Below are 18,579 nucleotides of genomic sequence, written 5' to 3'. Positions count from 1 at the left end.
TTTGAGTGGGAATCGCCCTTAAGTCGCTTCTGGCACTCGCCGGCCGCTGCCGCGGCACGCTCGCTTCGCTCGCTCGGCTCGTGCGGCAGTTCAAAAGTTAACCTAACACGCTCGTCGCTTCGCTCCTCGCTACCTATTTGAATACTAAAAGTAAAAGTTAAACTAGCCAATCTTCAAAATTTTCTTTATAATTCACTTTGTGAAACCGTCGCTTCAGATTCCGCCACTGGCTCTCTACGAGTTACGTTACGCTCGCGTCTATGATTTACGTTCCATATTATGTCATTGACGCGGAAATTTGACATTCACAAATGCTTTTATCGAAACGAGTTGAAGTTTGATATGTCATCGCGTTTTTTTTTTGCACATTTCATGGTAAAGAGTAACAGTAATCACGTTTTGTTTGCACAGTTGGAGGTTATATAAAATTTTTTCAAAAAAATATATCTCAAAAACAAATGCACTCCGCACCTTGATATTTTGGTAAATGATACCTCTTAACCATACCTATCTACCAAAAAAATATCAATTTAAAATGAGGTGTTGCTTATTCTAAAGCTGAGCCTTTCATTTTCTTAATACGATAAAAAACTTTTGGAATTTCCAGATTTCGAATGTCAGGTGATAAATAAGTGAACATCCGTGTGAAACACGCGCTTAACTCACGCAACTTTTGTTCAGAATAAGCATCCATACTGAAATAAATTACTGACTCGATATCAATGAACGCAATTTCAGTATCGAATAATGATCGATAAGTAATGTAAACTTTAATTTGTCCACGAGAATTAGGTACGTCGTCAAAATAAAATAATACCGTTACCTGATGAATCGAAACCCGGAGATGAGAAGCGAGGTTTCCACCGATGTGCTAGCACTCACAAAACAATAGCATAACTATCCCTACAGTTGTGTTATCACTTTTCACTTAATTTTCATTGAATTTAATAATAAAATCAACAAGTAAAATACAAAAGGCAAAACATGAACCACCCGTCAGATTGGCCACTGACATGACGTGAGTTACGTTTCGTAACCGGTAATTTAACATTATTTGTTTACGTCCAGAAACGCAACTTTTATAAAATATCAATTAGATTCATAAATAACAAAAAATATGTTATTTATAATCAAATTTTATGCGCAAAGCTATATATACCAGCATATTCTGATATTTAAATAATGTTTAATCAAAACTCTAAATGGTTAATAGCGACATCTTGTGTCGAATTATGGAATACATATTAATAAAGTAATAAAGTAGTTTCAGCATTTTTCACAATTTTATAATGCGTTATTCGGATAAAAAAAGAGGTGTGGTTGTTTTACATGGTTTTACAGTAAAGAATTATATGAAGCATATTAATTTAATATTATTTGAATATGTGACAAAAATTAATCAAGCATTGCCTATTTATACCTAAATAATTATACGTATTCTGTGTACGTATTATATTATTAACTGTGGTTTTAGTTATTTTTTTTAATAATGTGAGTAGCTAGAATTTTTTTTATAATTTACCTACTTCACGTAGGTACCTTCAAAAAGATCACAAAATAATATAACGACCACTAACGCCCACTATTCGTCCGCTTCGTAATATCTGTAAGTTTTTCGATTTTTGTTAATTATCATCCTAATCGAATTGAACATAAATATCATTAAAATCCGTTCATTATTTCTCGAGTAGCACGTAATAGGTAGAAAATATAAAATATTGATAGCTTGTAGGTATGCTTTAACATCGACTTATTTTGTGTTTTTAGTCTGATTTTTGAAGAGCTAGCTGACCCTACCCTGGGGTATAAAAATTAGCTCTGAACTAGCGAATATACAGGGTCATCACTGTCTACACGTAGCCTTGGGAGGACTTGTTCTTAACCTATTTTTATTATATCAATCTGTAGGTGCAAAACCATTCATCTAGTAGGTATTTGATATTTCAAGACATTTGGAGGTTGATTAAAAAAAAACGACGTGTGGCACTCCGGGACTGCCGCGGTATAGGCCAGTGGAAATTAACATTAAATTCGCAAAGCACGATGTAGTTCTGAATTTTTTGTATGTTGCTTGGACCAATGCCAATATTTTGCTTCAAACGGGAGCAAACCTAAAAATTTTAATATTTCGGGAAATATGAACCATCTTCGAATGGCCACAGTTTAGTCGTTATAAGATTTAGAGAGCTGTAATTAGGCTTAAATTGTTGCAAATTTAATAACCTCAATTTATGTAGTGAATGATACTTGTCGGAAACGCATAGTTTATGACTTTTAGAGCAAAAAGTGAAAAAAGTCCAAAATTTTCGCAGCTTATCACGTGGTGCGCAGCGAGCACAACTTTTTCGAAGTTGCAAATTGGGATTTACATCACCCTAACTGATCCAAACAACATACCAAAAATGCAGAACTACATCGTGCTTTGCAAATTTAGGGTTTTTTTTGTGTCGATTTCTACTGGCCTAGTAAAGCTATTGCATGCTATGCCTTCAAGCCACACCTCCGCCCGTCGGAGTGGGGAGCGTGTGGTTTTTTCGTTACGGAATTTCTCGATTCAGTCCCCGCGCTCAAGGCCCGCGATAGAAACTATGCAATAGCTTATAAACATATTTTTGTTGACTGTAAACTATAGGTTACGACATGGATACGATTGTGTTCATTACTTCGAAATCTGCCTTAAAGACAGAGTTTTCCGTTTGTAGAAATATTTGTATTAAATTTATTAAACACTAGCTTTCCGACCGCGGCTTCGCCCGCGTTTTCAAAGGAATTCAAAGAAAAACCCACATAGTTCCCGTTACCGTGGGATTTCCGAGATAAAACCTATGTTTTATCTCGGAATGTGTTAAATTCCCATGTGGCATGTCCCCACGTGTTAATCCAAGTTACCCTCTATACGTGTGCTAAATTTCATTGTAATCGGTTCAGTAGTATTTGCTTGAAAGAGTAACAAACACACACACATCCTCACAAACTTTCAACAGTCCCCTGTTTTCCCTATTCATACATTGCAATGAATTTTATGTAATTTGTTTGTAACTTGTTAAATACAAAGTATGATAGTATTGAATAGGAAATTTAATTTAAACAAAATAAAAACAATAAGTTCTTATTAGGATTTACATGAAATTTTACATCTTGGACAATAATTATGTTTTTTGAGCCCCTGTCCGATTCATCATATCAATTCTCTACTAGATGGCGCTATAATTAAAACAATCAATAAAATATATAAAACATCTTTATTCATCTAACAATAAAAGTACAAAAATGTTAATTCTAAATTCATAATATCACAAAGGCTTTGAAATTTTACGATATTTTTATTTTACATTAAAACTTACAAACCTACTCGCATAAAATACTGTTATAAATTTGCCTGTAGCTAATTTCAGGCGCCATTTTTGTTGTTGTTATCATTCATTTCATCATTGTGAGATAAAAATAAATGAGACTGTCTTATATAATAATGGAAATTGTATTATTGTCATGATGGCAAGGTATGCAATAAATCGTATATTTTAAATAAACGGATTACGTATCTACATACTAATTTAATTAACAATTTTCTGTAATACATTCTTATCTATAAAAATTATACTATAATTATACAATACTAAAACCGGTATAAATCTTTTAAAATTCTTAGAGAAATTTGACATTTGATTAAAATATTTACATTATTTAATTATCATTTATTCATCGTAAAACTAATTTAAACGATGTCATATATTTACTTGAAACTTAGTCTCGGCAAGACTGTATTTTATATGTAATAAACAAGGAAAATTTTCTTCGGGATGTTATCTACTTAACGTATGTATTTAAACTTGTGATTATTCTTAATGTACTATTAATAAACATTGCATTGTATTGGGAATGTAAGTTGTTAACTATAATTAGTTACAATAATTAACAATTTGAAACAATGTTCTCTCTCTTTTCCTGTCGAATCGCTATGGCAAAATACACCACTATTTTTTAATCAGTACATAAAATTTTACAGGGTGTTAAGTACCTTTAACCAATCATATTTGTGTAAGAAATAATTAAAAACACTTACAAACAGAAATGTCCCAAAATTGTCCACATAAATATGTAAAAATTGTTAAACCTATTCTTAGTCAATGACCCACACTAGGTATTGTGTTGTAATTTTCTAGCGTACGATTTCGAATAGGTCCGCTGGACAGCTCCATTGATAAATTCCGGCAAACTCGCGTCGAAGCTCGCCATCCTTCACCCCGCCACCCCCTTTCCCTCTGTGGCCTGCGCCCGCGTCGCAGTTCGCAGTTCGCACTTCGCAGTTCGCACCCCAACGCCGAACGCGTTGCGACAACGGACAAACAGTGCCTAATTGTTAGCGGAAGTGAAAACTTGCTTTTTTTCGTCGCGTTTGTTTACGTTTTTCCTGGTACAATATCATATCAATTCATATCACGGGATTATGTACTTATGCTTCGTGCGTTCTTTTTGAGTGGAGAAAATGCGAGTGCAGCAGTACGTATGTACAGATAATAGTACCCGAGTCCCGAACGCTCGATCGCCAAATGTACTAACCGTCGTGGTAAATGCTTACCAGCAGGCGTTGTCACAAAATGCTAACGTGTAATGTATTAGCGTATTTTTAAGAGGATCCTCGACGTAGTACGAATGTCGAATAACGCTGCGGTTCATGAATTTCTCACAGCGGAGTTTGGAAGTCAGTGGATCGGTCGAGGCGGGCCTGCTGCTTGGCCTCCTCGCTCACCTGATCTCACACCCTTGGACCTCTTTTTGTGGAGTGAAATTAAGTGAACAAAAGTGAGCCGGTTAGTGTCGAACAATAATTAAAACAGCGCATATTGGATGAAGTGAAAAGACAAAAAAACATACCTACTTACTTCTCTCGTTAAAAAACAATTTAATAAAACGTGCATGTCTGTGTATTGATAATGGTGGTGGACATTTTGAAGGACAATTTTATTATTGAAATACTTGTAAGGTTAGTTAAGATAATTGTAAATACCAGCTGATTCTAACTTCACACGCCAAAATCGTTTTTTCTTTCAATACAGATTAGGTATTGTAAAAACAGCTGATTCTAATTTCTTAAACACGCCAAAATCGTTTTTTCTTTCAATACAGAGTAGGTATTGTAAAAAACAGCTGGTTCTAACTTCTTAAACACGCCAAAATCGTTTTTTCTTTCAATACAGATTAGGTATTGTAAAAAACAGCTGATTCTAACTTCTTAATTTATACGTCAAAATTCGATTTTGATATTGTTTGTTTTGTAATTGCATACCTACGTACCTATTTAATTTATTGTAAAAAAGTAATTATTCCGGTCCTAAGCCCGGATGAAGTATGAAGGGGAGATTTGAATTTAGGAAATTAAAATAAATAAAGTTAGTAACTACATCTCTTGTTTCATTTTATTGCCCAAGGTTAGGTAATACTATCAATGAATAAGTGAATGAACTCTGCAATGTGTCTATGATTTTAGTGAGACTTTCTTAAATAAACAAATGATTATATCTTTGCTATCTATCGATATTATGTAATTCTAACATCATGATCACGATAATAAAGTATTCGCTAACATGTCCTTAAAGTTTTTGTACTGATTTAAAAATAGTGGTGTATAATGCAAATTGCATTCAACACAAACATGACATTAATTAACTTATACGTTCATAATTATAACATATCAATAATTTGTGCTTCATCAATAATATTTTTAAATTTTCCCGCCAATTACCCAAAATCTAATTTATAATCTTAACCAAGAAGTATATAAAAAGATTCAGCAAATTTGTAGAATTTACATAGGTAGGTACTTTGAAGATATATAATTTAATAATTACAAGCATCGCTCAAACATAGTCAATCATTCTAGAATGTTTATTATATACATTGTCATGAATAATATCATGTCTCTAGTCTCTCTACAATATTCTTGTTAGTCTGTGGTTACATGCAACACTCGCTGTTGTCTATGGCCGTTGTTTTCCTCCAGCCAAAGAGGAAGTACCCGAGCGCCAGGCCGAGGACCAGAGCCAAGCAGAGCCACACGTTGTACGTCATGAAGACCAGCATGAGTATGTAGGACACCCAGGCTTGTACGAAGTAGAGACATGTTTGGTATATGTGGCCGCTTGAGAACATTGTGTATCTGTAACATTAGAAAATAATTTAGGTGAGAAGAGAGCTCAGCAAAAATCGCATTTTTTTTTTCTTTTAAAAGATACAGAGTTAAATTGTAAAACATTTATGTAGGTAGGTATAATAACTTACAGAAAAAAATATTAACTACGTACCTAATTACTAATTTTCCTTATATTTCTAACTAGCAACTATTGTACATTAGAATTTAGAACTACAATTTAATTTATTTGACTGTTTATACAAATACTTACGTAGTCCGCCTTGCATGACAGGACCTATTCGTTCCATTTTCATTCTTAGCAATATTAACTTGCGAGTCAGCAGTCGCCGCGAGTGCCGCCTTTTCAAACAGCGTTTCCCTGTAATACTTGAAGCCTTCATACATCACGCTGGCCACGAAGATGGCGACACAGGAACCAAAGAGTTCCAACGCGTTGGAGGTCTCCCAGCCTTTGAAGAGGATCTCCTGGACTACACCCGCATGGAACTGAAATGATAAATGTTATATGGTAATCTGGGTAGGAGTAAGGTGATGTAGTAAATTTAAGAGTTTAAATTATGTAGAAAATTTAATAAAAATAATACACTACTAGGATAAGTCAATAGATGAAGGTATGATTATAAACCATATCTATATATATAAAACTCAAAGGTGACTGATATAGTGATCTATCAACGCACAGCCCAAACCACTGGACGTATCGGGCTGAAATTTGGCATGCAGGTAGATGTCATAACGTAGGCGTCCCCTAAGAAAGGATTTTAGAAAATTCGTCCCCTAAAGGGGTAAAATAGGGGATAGAAGTTTGTATGAAACTTTTTATTCCTTGGATGTATTTGCATGAAATTGGGCATGTAAATAGATCATATGACGTAGACGTTCTGTTAAGATTTTTTTTTTAATTCATCCCCTAAAGGTGTAAAATAGGCAATAGACATTTGTCGGAAACTTTTTATTCCTTTGATGTATTTGCATGAAATTGGGCATGTTGATAGATCTTATGACACGTAGGCGTCCGGTAAGAAAAGATTTTCGAAAATTCATACCCTAGCTTTGCCCTGCGGTTTCAGTCAGTAATCTATATATATATATAAAACTCAAAGGTGACTGATATAGTGATCTATCAACGCACAGCCCAAACCACTGGACGTATCGGGCTGAAATTTGGCATGCAGGTAGGTATCCCCTTAGAAAGGATTTGGATCAATTCTACCCCCAAGGGGATTAAATAAGGGATGAAAGTTTGTATGAAACTATGTCAATTTTATACCGATCGGGCTTAGACTTTGCATGCATAAAGCTACTATGACGTAGGCATTCCCTAAGTAAGGATTTTGTCAAATTCCACCTCTAAGGGGATAAAATATGTGATTAAAGTTTTGTAGTTTTGTAGGCCCTAAGTTTTTACATACGCTAAAAAAATGTACCAAAGCCGCAAAAAATATACCTAATTAATATTAATACTTCTTAACGCGAGCGAAGCCGCGGGTAAAAGCTAGTTTTCTTATATTGTTATAAAAGAAAGATGCTTGTTCTTTAATCAATAAGTTAAAAATTGGTTCTATATCCATTATCTCTATTCTCTACCTTACACTCTATAGTCTATCCTGATAATGACGTCACAAACTAGTAAGTGATAATTAACTTCATTTATCTCTTTATTTATTCCAAGTAGACTTTCAAGTTTATTTAGTAAGTAGCTGTTTGGTTTTAAAGATAATAGTTAATGTAACTGAGTCAGAAGGCGAAAGAAAAAGAGAAGCAATTTTATATGCTTTAATTTCGGTGAAAAGGTTACGTCATAATAAGACGTTGATAAATAATTCAATATATGTTTCTCATAATCTTACAAAGTTTAAAGATTTTTCCTAAAGAGTCAGTGGATCAGTTAGTCTGTACGTGTACCCTGTACATACATGCAGATTGCAGAGTTGCAGACGCATTGTGTCTCTACATTGATTGAGTTGTTAATGATACTGTTTCGGAGAATAAGGAGATGCCATGCCGTGGATAATTTTGAATGGCTTGATAAATACCTAGATTGTATTATAACATTCCAACATTAAATAAATTATTTGCAAGAGTAACAAACGAAATTTTTTAGCAATACATCTTATATAGAACTAGTTGTGCTCCGTGGTTTTACCCGCAGTGCACCTGCTCTTGTTGGTCTTAGCGTGATGATATACATATAGCCTATAGCCTTCCTCAATAAATGAGCTATCTAACACCGAAAGATTGTTCCAATCGGACCAGTAGTTCCCGAGATTAGCGCGTTCAAACAAACAAACAAACTCTTCAGCTTTATAATATTAGTATAGATTAACCCAAATTTGCATAAAAATATAGGTCACCAATTAACGAGGAAAAGCGAGGGTTTTTTATTTGTCTATAATTGTATAAATGTTCGTGGGAAAATTAGTTGTTATAACGCATGATATAACCGCATAGTGGTTACATGATTGCACTTCTTGATAACAGTGTGATAATGATGTTTAAATGTAAGTCAATTGCTTCGTTTTTGTTATTTATATATTGTATTAGAATATATATAATATATATGATTGAGTTTATTTTTAGTCCATTAATTTACTACTTTGCATTTTTTAGCATATATTATTTTTATGACAAATTTCACGATATCTTTTAAATAAAATGTTCGATTTGAATGCATAATTCGAAAATTATTTCACGAATCATAGCGGTAGGTATAATTTATAATCTAGAAGTAAGAATTTTACTGGTGGTAGGTATATTTTATGAAAACTAAGCAAGCACAAACCAATCATTAGGTACTTAGAAAAAATATATTAAAAAATTTAGAGCATGGCCACAAATAATATAATTGGTAAAAAAATCTTCCTCCGTTTTTCATATAAGCATAGATAATAGATACCTATATTAATAGTTACATTACCAGAGATAATAGATAATACAGATAACTTACCACCATAGCATGTCCGTGGTCCCCGTGGCAGCTGGTCGGCGCCATCGCCTGCTCCTCGTGGTTGTGTGATACTGCCTCCATTGCTGAAACATGACAATTCTTATTAGATTTTATGTTGGTGGGTTAACAAAACTGTTAAAGATTAGAAATTGTTATAATTATAGGAACGAATAATGTCTTATAGTATAATAGAGTACTTAGACAAATCGCTCTAATATTTTTTTTTTGCGTTATTTACCCTAATTTTAACCTTCCATGTATAAACCAAATCGAGTCATCGTTTTTTACCCGACTGCCAAAGAAGGAGGGTAATGTTTTTCGAGTGTATGTAAGTATGTATGTATGTCTTTTCCTTTGTGACCACCTGTAGCCTAAACGGCTTGATGGATTTTGATGTATGAGGTATCGTTAGATTTGTCTTGATTACGGGAGTGTCATAGGATACATTTTATCCTAAAAGTCCCACGGGATAAAGACATAATAATATTTTTTCTAAATTTCCCTTTAAAAAAATATGTATGCGGTATCATTAGATTCATTTCAATCACTCTTTTTTTAGTGTGCAGTCGGGTATTTTGTTTTTTTAATAATAATTTTTACTTGTCATAAGAGGTGAAATAGGTGTCGAAAAGCCGTTGCCAAATATTAGCATTGTTAGTTCATAACATTTACCTATACAGCATACATAGTTGACACAATGACATAAACAACTAAACAGTATGAATAACACTACAGTATTGTTCAACACCTATTGTTATCAAATCCACAGTAAGATGTTTACTACAGTGTACACTCTACAGGAAAGTACCGCACCTAATTACCTACTTGTTGAACAACTACCTATTATTGAAATTAAAAGCAAGTAGCCACTTTTCGTGTACTTGGAATATTATGTGTCATATTAATATTAAACGGATGTGTAAACATGTGTGCCGTTAGTATAAATAAAGTAGAACATACATGATACACCTACCAAACACCTACAAATTGGACAATGGACATCAAGTCATGACGTCAAAGAACAAAAATAGAAATTACCTTGAAAATTTTCAGTTTTTAGTCTCTATCTGGTAAAGTAAGTGTTTTATGGAGGTAAATTACACATTTCAAGAGAACAGGATACTTAGACTTCTCTACATACAATCTCCACTTTACATTTAAACCATTACATGAACAGGTAATTCAAAATTACCGACTTATGTAATCTATACGTATATAATAAATCTGTAGAAGGGTCAATTCTGTACATTGAAAATATTGAAAAAATAAATAGCAGGGGGTGTTACTGGATCGATACCAAACCCAAATATGTGATTAAATAAATTTTTGTCTGTCTGTCTTTCTGTCTGTCTGTCTGTATGTGAAGGCATCACGTAAAAACTAACGGTTCGATTTCGATAAAACTTGGTATAATTATACCTTATTATCCTGGGTATAAAATAGGATACTTTTTATCCCGGAAAAATACGTAGAAAAAAATAAATCTTAATTTTTCTTAATTTTTCCGCGCGGACGGAGTCGCGGGCGGAAGCTAGTAACAAATAAAGCACAGTTTGACACAAAAACCTCAATTATTGTCATGTCATATAAATATTAAATATCAAATCATCATTTTGCTCATCACAAATCGTTCAATAGAAAATTAACACTAAGCACATAGGTATAGGATAGATATTGCCATGTTATGTATGTGCTTTCACTGCACAGGGCCGAGTTGCGCAATGCAGCTCGATGCATGTAATCACTTCCGAGCCATGATGTGAGTGCTTGAGATGGGATCTTGCAGTTTTAAAACTAGTAATTTTAAATGATTGATGATTTAGTTGATCTTTAAAAGTTATGTGGGATTAACTCTAGTTCCTATTTTTACAAGTAAATTAGAAATATGTAGAAAATGCAACTCTCATAAGTTATTAAACATATTTTACGGAATTGGGGATAGCAAAGTAATTTTAACTATAAATATTTATGTACATAAGTAGTTTTGATATTTTGAATTTTGATGTGTCCGATGTCCATAATAAACGCATTTTCGAGGCTTTTCTTTCTCTCTTTCATATTTTCAAAACTATTTAGTTTATTTCCGTTAAACGGGGGTTTTTTCTTAAACTGAAAAATAATTGTAGTTTTGTTTTTAGCTAGTTATAAGTACATAGTACATACCTACATAAAACAGTAGCGGCATAAAACTCTACTCTTATCTCTGGCTGTAAAATTGTCTCTACCGCTACAATTAAAATTTCAATGTGTAATGTTTTGTAACACATTAATTCGGTTATTACTAACAACTGTAACGTAACTTTTACTTTCCTTATCGGGTCATAAAAATTCATTAGACTTGTATAATCGCCACGTTACCAAACGTGCTCGGATTACAAGCTATTTGCTTATAACAATGGTTTCGTTTCAATTTAAAATATCATGCCAAAAGTATGTGTTACTGTACTGTTTTTAGTTTGTACTTATTTGCTATATTTAAAACAGCATAATTCCAGTCACTTGGTGCAGGTATATTTATATGCATGATTAAACTGTTTTAATATTTGTTATCACTTTGTATTAATTTCATAAATTTATGTTAACGCTTGTGTGTAAGCTGTGGTCACATATAACCGGTTGTGCATACGCCAACTTATATATAAAAAACTGTATTTAGCCTAAGTACACATGTCATACCGTTTGTGATCCTTAAATAAAGAAAATAAAATAAAATATTAGTAAGTACTAGAGTACAGTCCTAGTCGTAGTACAGAAGACGATAAAAAATATACAAAACTAGATGACCCAACTAAGGTGATCCATGTAACTGAGGAGTACCAAGAAGAATATTTTATGAAATTTTCTTTGACCTACATACACAAAAACTTTAGGATTTTATTATATGACTAGCTGCTCCGCGCGGTTTCACCCCCGTGGCTTCACTCGTGTTGGTCGTAGCGTGATGATATGTATAGACTATAGCGTTCCTCGATAAATGAGCTATCTAACACCGAAAGAATTTTTCAAATCGGACCAGTAGTTCCCGAGATTAGCGCGTTCAAACAAACAAAAAACAAACTCTTCTGCAGCTTTATACCTAATATTAGTATAGAGAAAAGGTCTTACCTCGTCCAACAAGTTTTCTATTAACTTTATCAGCTGCATTATACTGTGTAAAATGTTATTTATAAGGATAATTTAACGTAATTCAATTAGCAATAAAAAGCCCGCTACAATGCGGAATGCCATATAATTAAATCGCTGCCTGGCGAGTAAATGTGCTAATACTAGATTTTTATTGGAAAAAAATCAAAAGCGGTGTAGGTAGTAAGTACCTATGTTGCATGGTATTTGTTCTTAGCTCTGTCGGTTTTGAGTTTTGACTAATTTATTGTAATTTAATTCAATAAAATAGTATTAGGTAAGTTGACGAATTATGTCTCGTAAGTCTACCTTTTTTTTTTTTTTTTTTTTTTTTTTTTAATATTATATCTGCGATCAGTCGCTAGACTATAAGCGGATATGTTGAAGGCGCGTATGGCAGGAAGAATGCTGCTCCCATTGGAGTCCATCCTTTATTTTATCGGGCTTGGCAGCCGGCAGTGTTCACTAGTCAAAAATGTCTCGTCGCTTTTTGAGACGACGCACGTTTTCAGGTTCAAGCAGTTTTGTAGCAAGAGGGTTTGGGTGTTTTCCCAATCGCACTTTGTATGAAAAATGTTGCGTACATATTTCCTGTTTGATGGTTGGTATATTCAATAAAGTGTGAACCTCTTCTGTTCTGATGAACCAGGGAGCACCTGATAATTGCTTGAGAATATAGTTTTGAACTCGTTGCATTATCATTATATTAGAGTTACAGCTTGCACCCCAAAGTTGCAGTCCGTATGTCCATATCGGTTTAAGTACTGTTTTATAAATGAGTAGTTTGTTGTTCATGGACAGTTTTGAGTTTCGACCTAGAAGCCAGTGGAGTCCTCTGTATTTTAAATTTATTTCGTCCCTTTTTTTTTTAATGTGTTCTTTCCAGGTAAGTCGACGATCTAGATGCATGCCCAAGTACTTGACAGTATCACAGTGGGGAAGTTGAGTATCGTTTAGTGTTACAGGAGCACAGTTATCTTTGCGAAGAGTAAAGGTCACGTGTACTGATTTAGTGACACTGGCAGTAATTTTCCATTTTTTCATCCAGGATTCTATTTCATTCAGTGCCTTTTGTAGATTTTGGGATGCTTGCATCGGACATTTGTGTGATGCAAGTAACGCTGTATCGTCTGCAAACGTCGCAACTATTACATCTGAGTTTCTTGGAATATCGGATGTGTATAGGGTGTACAAAACCGGTCCGAGTACTGATCCCTGTGGTACTCCAGCAAGGATATTGTAGAAGCCTGATGTACATTCATTTTCTGTTACTTGAAATATTCTATTGGATATATAAGATGCCAAAACTCCATAGAAGGTATGTGGTAATAAATTTTTGATTTTATACAATAAACCTTTATGCCAAACTTTGTCAAAAGCCTGCTGTATGTCAAGAAATGCAGATGAACAATATTCTTTCTTTTCAAAGGACTTTCTTATGCTTCTACAAACCCTGTGGACCTGTTCCAATGTGGCGTGTTCACTACGAAATCCAAATTGATGGTCTGGGATAATTGATTTTTGTTTAAGGATGTCATTAAGTCTATGGAGCAGAGATTTCTCGAACAATTTAGATGTAGTCGGCAGAAGACTGATCGGTCGGTATGAGGTTAATTCATGAGCAGGCTTTCCAGGTTTAAGTATCATTATGACCTGCGAGACTTTCCATAGATCAGGAAAGTGCCCTAGTCGCAGTATAGCATTAAATAATGAGGTAAGAAATACTATTCCCTTTCGTGGCAATTCCTTCAGGATCTTTCCATCAATGAGATCAAACCCTGGTGCTTTGTTACTGTCCATAATTGTAATATTCCTACGGATCTCTTTAGGAGTTACTAGTTTTAGAGGAAGATCGAGTTGGTAGTCCTGCATGAGAACTGAATCAATATACGTTTCATCTTCATCATATTCTGTTCGGTTTGACTGGAAAACTTGACTAAGATGATTTGCGAAAGCTGTAGCTTTGTCTTGCGGGGATTTAGCCCAGTTCCCGCCTTGAGTTCGAATTGGTGGCTTATGGTGAAGTGGCCGGTCAAAGTTTTTGCATGCCTTCCAGAGTGAGTAATTTGTGGCTTTGGTGTTTGTAAGATTTTCCAGATAAGCTTGCATCGATGCATCATTGGCTTCGGATAAAAGAGCTTTCAGATCCTTGGCGGCTTTATTCAGTTTCCTTTTATCATTTGGGTGTCGACTTGTATGCCATACTCGCCTCAGTCTCCTTTTCTCCAATATTTTTGTTTTTATGGATTCTGAGATAAGCTTGTCCTGAGGTAGGCGGTTCGGTAAGTTGGGAGAGCATGTCCAGCAGCATTCCTGTATTGTTGTAGTAAAGATTCTTGTAGCTTCATCTATATCTGTCTCAGTCTTCAGGGGTATTTTCAGATCAAGCCTATCATTAACCAGTTTGTGGAACCTTTTCCAATTAGTGCGTGTGTTATAAAGTTTTATACTTTTTGAAACTTTAATAGCATTTATGCCAATGGTTAGAATAACTGGGACGTGATTCGAGTCGACGTCCAGGCATGTTTGTATGTGATAGAATAGGCTTGATAAACCCTTCATTATAAAAAAGTCAATAACATCAGGCAATCTTTTCGAGTCACTTGGCCAGTTGGTAGGATCTGATGTAGAGATGGTTCCTAACATATTTTTGTCAATACTCTTCTTGAGTTCTCTCCCCCTAGTGTTAGTGAGTCTTGAAGCCCAATGAACATTTTTTGCATTCCAGTCCCCGCCGGCAATGAATCGAGTGCCAAGTGTGTTAAAAAATTCGTTGTACTGTTCATCTGTTATTTTATGCTTAGGAGGACTGTAAACAGCAGACACATTAAAATTTCCAATTTTATCCTCAATCGAGATGGTGGCTGCTTGCAGGTGGGCTGTTCTATATTTAGGTTGGGCATGATGTTTGATGTTGGACTTGACTATAACAGCAGCACCGGCGTGAGCAGTACCATCTGGGTGATTAGTTGCATATACATCATAATTACTTATTGTAAAAGTGCTATTATTATTGAAATGTGTTTCAGCCACAAGAAGTATGTCAATTTGATGTGTATGCAATAGAAGTTCAACTTCATGTTTTTTTGGAGACAGACCGTCTGGGTTCCAAGTTGCTATTTTGAGTGACGTCATTTTGATATTTTGGACACGAGGGTAGTAATCAGGTTGATTAGTGTGCTCATTTGTTGGAGTATAAGATCAAATTTTTCAGCTTGTCTGAGTAACATGTCTTCAATGGTTTTGTTTGTTGATGGAATTATAGGATCATTGTTTTTATTACCTCGTAGTACATCAGAATATCTCATGTTTTTGTTGCTATTAGTATTTTGTGTGAAATTATCTTTAGTATTTAGCAGTGGGTTTTGGGTGTTAGGGTTTTGTATTGTTTTATTTGTTTCTCTATTTATAAGATGTGAGCGGTTCTTTTCTTTTCTTTCTAGAATTTCTCTGTACACTTCACAACCCTTATAATTTGCTGGATGTGCACCAAGACACAGGGCACATTTTGCTGGTGTAGTACGATCAGTCTTTGGGCAATCTGCCGTTCTATGAGATTGTGCACATTTAACACACCGATAGGGCCTCATACAATAATTCTTAGAGTGGCCATATTGCTGGCATCTTTGACATTGGACAATAGTGTTTCGTTTCCGGGGATCTTCTATAGTGACTGCTTGGTGATAGATGAATTTAATATTTTTTACAGCTGTATTGTTCGAATTCTGTTTTAGGTTAGCAAAGAATGTTGAAGTTGGTTTCTTGTCTGGCCCGTATTTGGCATTAATTATTTCTCCAATAACTACATTTCCAGTTTCCTCGATGGCTTCTTTAATAATTGTGATGGGTGTAGTATGATGAAGGTTTTTTATGACGATTCTACAGGGGCGTTCATCTTTGTTATTAAATGTGTGTCCAATTAAACCTTTTTCTCTGACAATAGATACTGTTTTCTTATAAGAATCTATAGTTTGGCAATTAATGCGTAATTGGTTTTGGTTAACGATTTTGTAAGTAAAGTCTTCTTTGCTAATGATGTTCTCTAATAGTTCAGTAAGCTTATTGACATCTTTGATACCATATAATATTATTGGAGGTGGCTTTGTTACTTTCTTGATGGGTTCACTATTTTTACTCAAATCATCTTCCCTTTGGTCAACGGGAAGACCACAGTACTGGTTGTGAATTGATATTCTTTCTGGAGATGGAGAGGATGTTTTTTTCCGCTTGGCATTTCTTAGGGAAGGGACTCGTTGCCAAGTAGGAGGAATAGTGTCTTGGGTTAAATCGGAACTTGACTGAGTTTGGATGTTTTCAATTTCAGATGTTGATATGCTTCTAGGTTTTGACATGAATAAGCTTGGGTGAAACGCTTGTTGTACAAATTTTTTGTTGCTTTGTTTACAAGCAGTGGTTTTATTAGGTGATTTCTCATTATTCCTTGGCATTAGCTGAGTTTCAGTTTCATTTGGAATACAAGTTGGGGAGTTTTCATTATAATTACTCATTTTTTTTCAATGATCAAACTAGTAGCATGGTTATATTCATTAATCATTATTTACTTATATATAGTATTATGCTATTCAATTTATTTTATTTTATTATTATTATTTTTTTATATATTTTTTATTTTATTTTTTTTTTAAGTTAATGATTTTTATTTTCTATTATTATTTATTTAGGTAGTAGCAACACAGTTAATATTGTCTATGGATTGTCATGACATGTCAACGTCATGTCATCTTCACTTGACAATAGAAATGTAAGGTGTAATTGAGGGTAGTCTGTAGTTTGCAAAAAGTTTTAAGTGTCACTATAAAGTTTTAGCACTAGTTTTTTTTACGAAAAACACAACACTTTCACTGGATAACAATCACACATGAACTTCAGGTTATATTTTCCACTTTTTTCACTTTTTAATGACATAAACTAGAATATTTCCCGTAGTAACGATTTTATCTTCACGAGAGTACGTTTTCGTGGTTATGACAGATGACAGACAGGACGTAAGTCTACCTAAAAAGTGAAAACGTGTAGTCAAAAGTTTCTTAAACTGTGCGACTTGTAAATTTCGAAACCAGCCATAGAGTACTACTTAAGTACTCAATAAAAGTTAATAAAGGATACAGAAAGGAAGATACGCGATAAAAATATTATTATTATGGTAATAGAACGCGGATCGAGAGCCGTGACGTCAATGTCAAGGATGCGCGTGCGTTGAATAAAGGTTACGCATACGGTAAGTACGTACGCATTAAGGTACATCGCATACTGCATTTAATCTATATTTGCCCACCTGTGAAGTAATTATTGTTGCCTATTTAACAAGCTGCGGATTTGCTTGCAGTTTCTCCTAATTAGCTTATGTAGTTATCACAAGTCGGGATTCACACCTGCATTTTCCGCGTTATTCGAACCCTTTTTCGATTGCGGGTCCGAATCCCGCCACGTGATCGATTTTTTCCTATTCTTTAAATATATCTCATTTATCTCACTTGAAAGATATAAAAATAATAAACCTAGGCATAGATAATTTAAAAAAAATTACTATATTACAAACGGCTTTCATGATATTGTTTATTTTACGATTATCTACATTCTACATAATTGAAAAAATAAATTGGACATAGGTACCTACGTATAATTAAAAAAAATGGCCCCATAATGTCTTCAAAAGTTTTCCTTCATTAATTTTTCAATATACTTATAACACAAAACGATTTGCATTTCCTCATACTGGTCAGTCGTCCCCTCGGGGCGGGGACCGTCCCCTCAGCAATGTCTTGTAATAAGACAATGAGTGACGTCCGGTGACGACGCTTGGAGACGACACAATTTATTTATGTTGTTATTATTCGCTTCTTTTGTTTTGATTATATGAATATAAAATACCTAAGCTTTACTTTGAAGATAATTTATAATAAACTAGCGGTCCGCCCCGGCTTCGCCCGTGGTACATGTTTACGTTTTCTCTACATAAGATCCATCCTCGTACTTCAAGGAATATAATAAAAAAAGAATTATCGAAATCGGTTCAGTCGTTCTCGAGTTATGCGCTTACCAACACATTTTGCGATTCATTTTTATATATTATGTATATGAAGATTATTTTGTGGATGGGCTCTTTCATAGTCAAGTAATCCGAAATCTGTAAGAATTTTTTGGGCTTACATTAATTACAACTTTGAGGAAAATATGAAATGGACTGGATACATTATAATTTCTTTTAAAATTAATACCTCAATAGGTACCTAAATGAATTAGAAGTAGATTAGGAGTCATCTTCGCATAATTGGTTTGGTCGTAATGCTGCGATTAATGAACAAAGAGCAAGAAACAGAAACACTATCTTCGATTA

General features: G+C 34.3%; 2 protein-coding genes across 2 annotated transcripts in view; both read right to left on the bottom strand.

Moving 5' to 3' along the window:
- Positions 1-1,000, bottom strand: part of LOC123699531 (serine/threonine-protein kinase D1) — a 62,862-nt gene extending 61,862 nt beyond the window's left edge. The window contains exon 1 of the mRNA XM_045646500.1: positions 824-1,000. The gene's annotated coding sequence lies outside the window, so the exon portion shown is untranslated. The remainder of the gene's footprint in view (positions 1-823) is intronic.
- Positions 1,001-5,631: 4,631 nt separating this feature from the next.
- LOC123699522 (high affinity copper uptake protein 1) overlaps positions 5,632-18,579 on the bottom strand; it is a 31,511-nt gene continuing 18,563 nt past the window's right edge. The window contains exons 2-4 of the mRNA XM_045646490.1: positions 9,099-9,181; positions 6,402-6,637; positions 5,632-6,157 (exon numbers count right to left, since the gene is read on the bottom strand). Of these exons, the coding sequence (XP_045502446.1) occupies positions 5,956-6,157; positions 6,402-6,637; positions 9,099-9,181 (521 nt within the window). The 3' untranslated portion in view covers positions 5,632-5,955. The remainder of the gene's footprint in view (positions 6,158-6,401; positions 6,638-9,098; positions 9,182-18,579) is intronic.

This window comes from Colias croceus, chromosome 18, assembly GCF_905220415.1.
Source record: "Colias croceus chromosome 18, ilColCroc2.1".
Classification (NCBI taxonomy): domain Eukaryota; kingdom Metazoa; phylum Arthropoda; class Insecta; order Lepidoptera; family Pieridae; genus Colias; species Colias croceus.
This window is presented reverse-complemented; position numbering and strand designations above follow the sequence as displayed.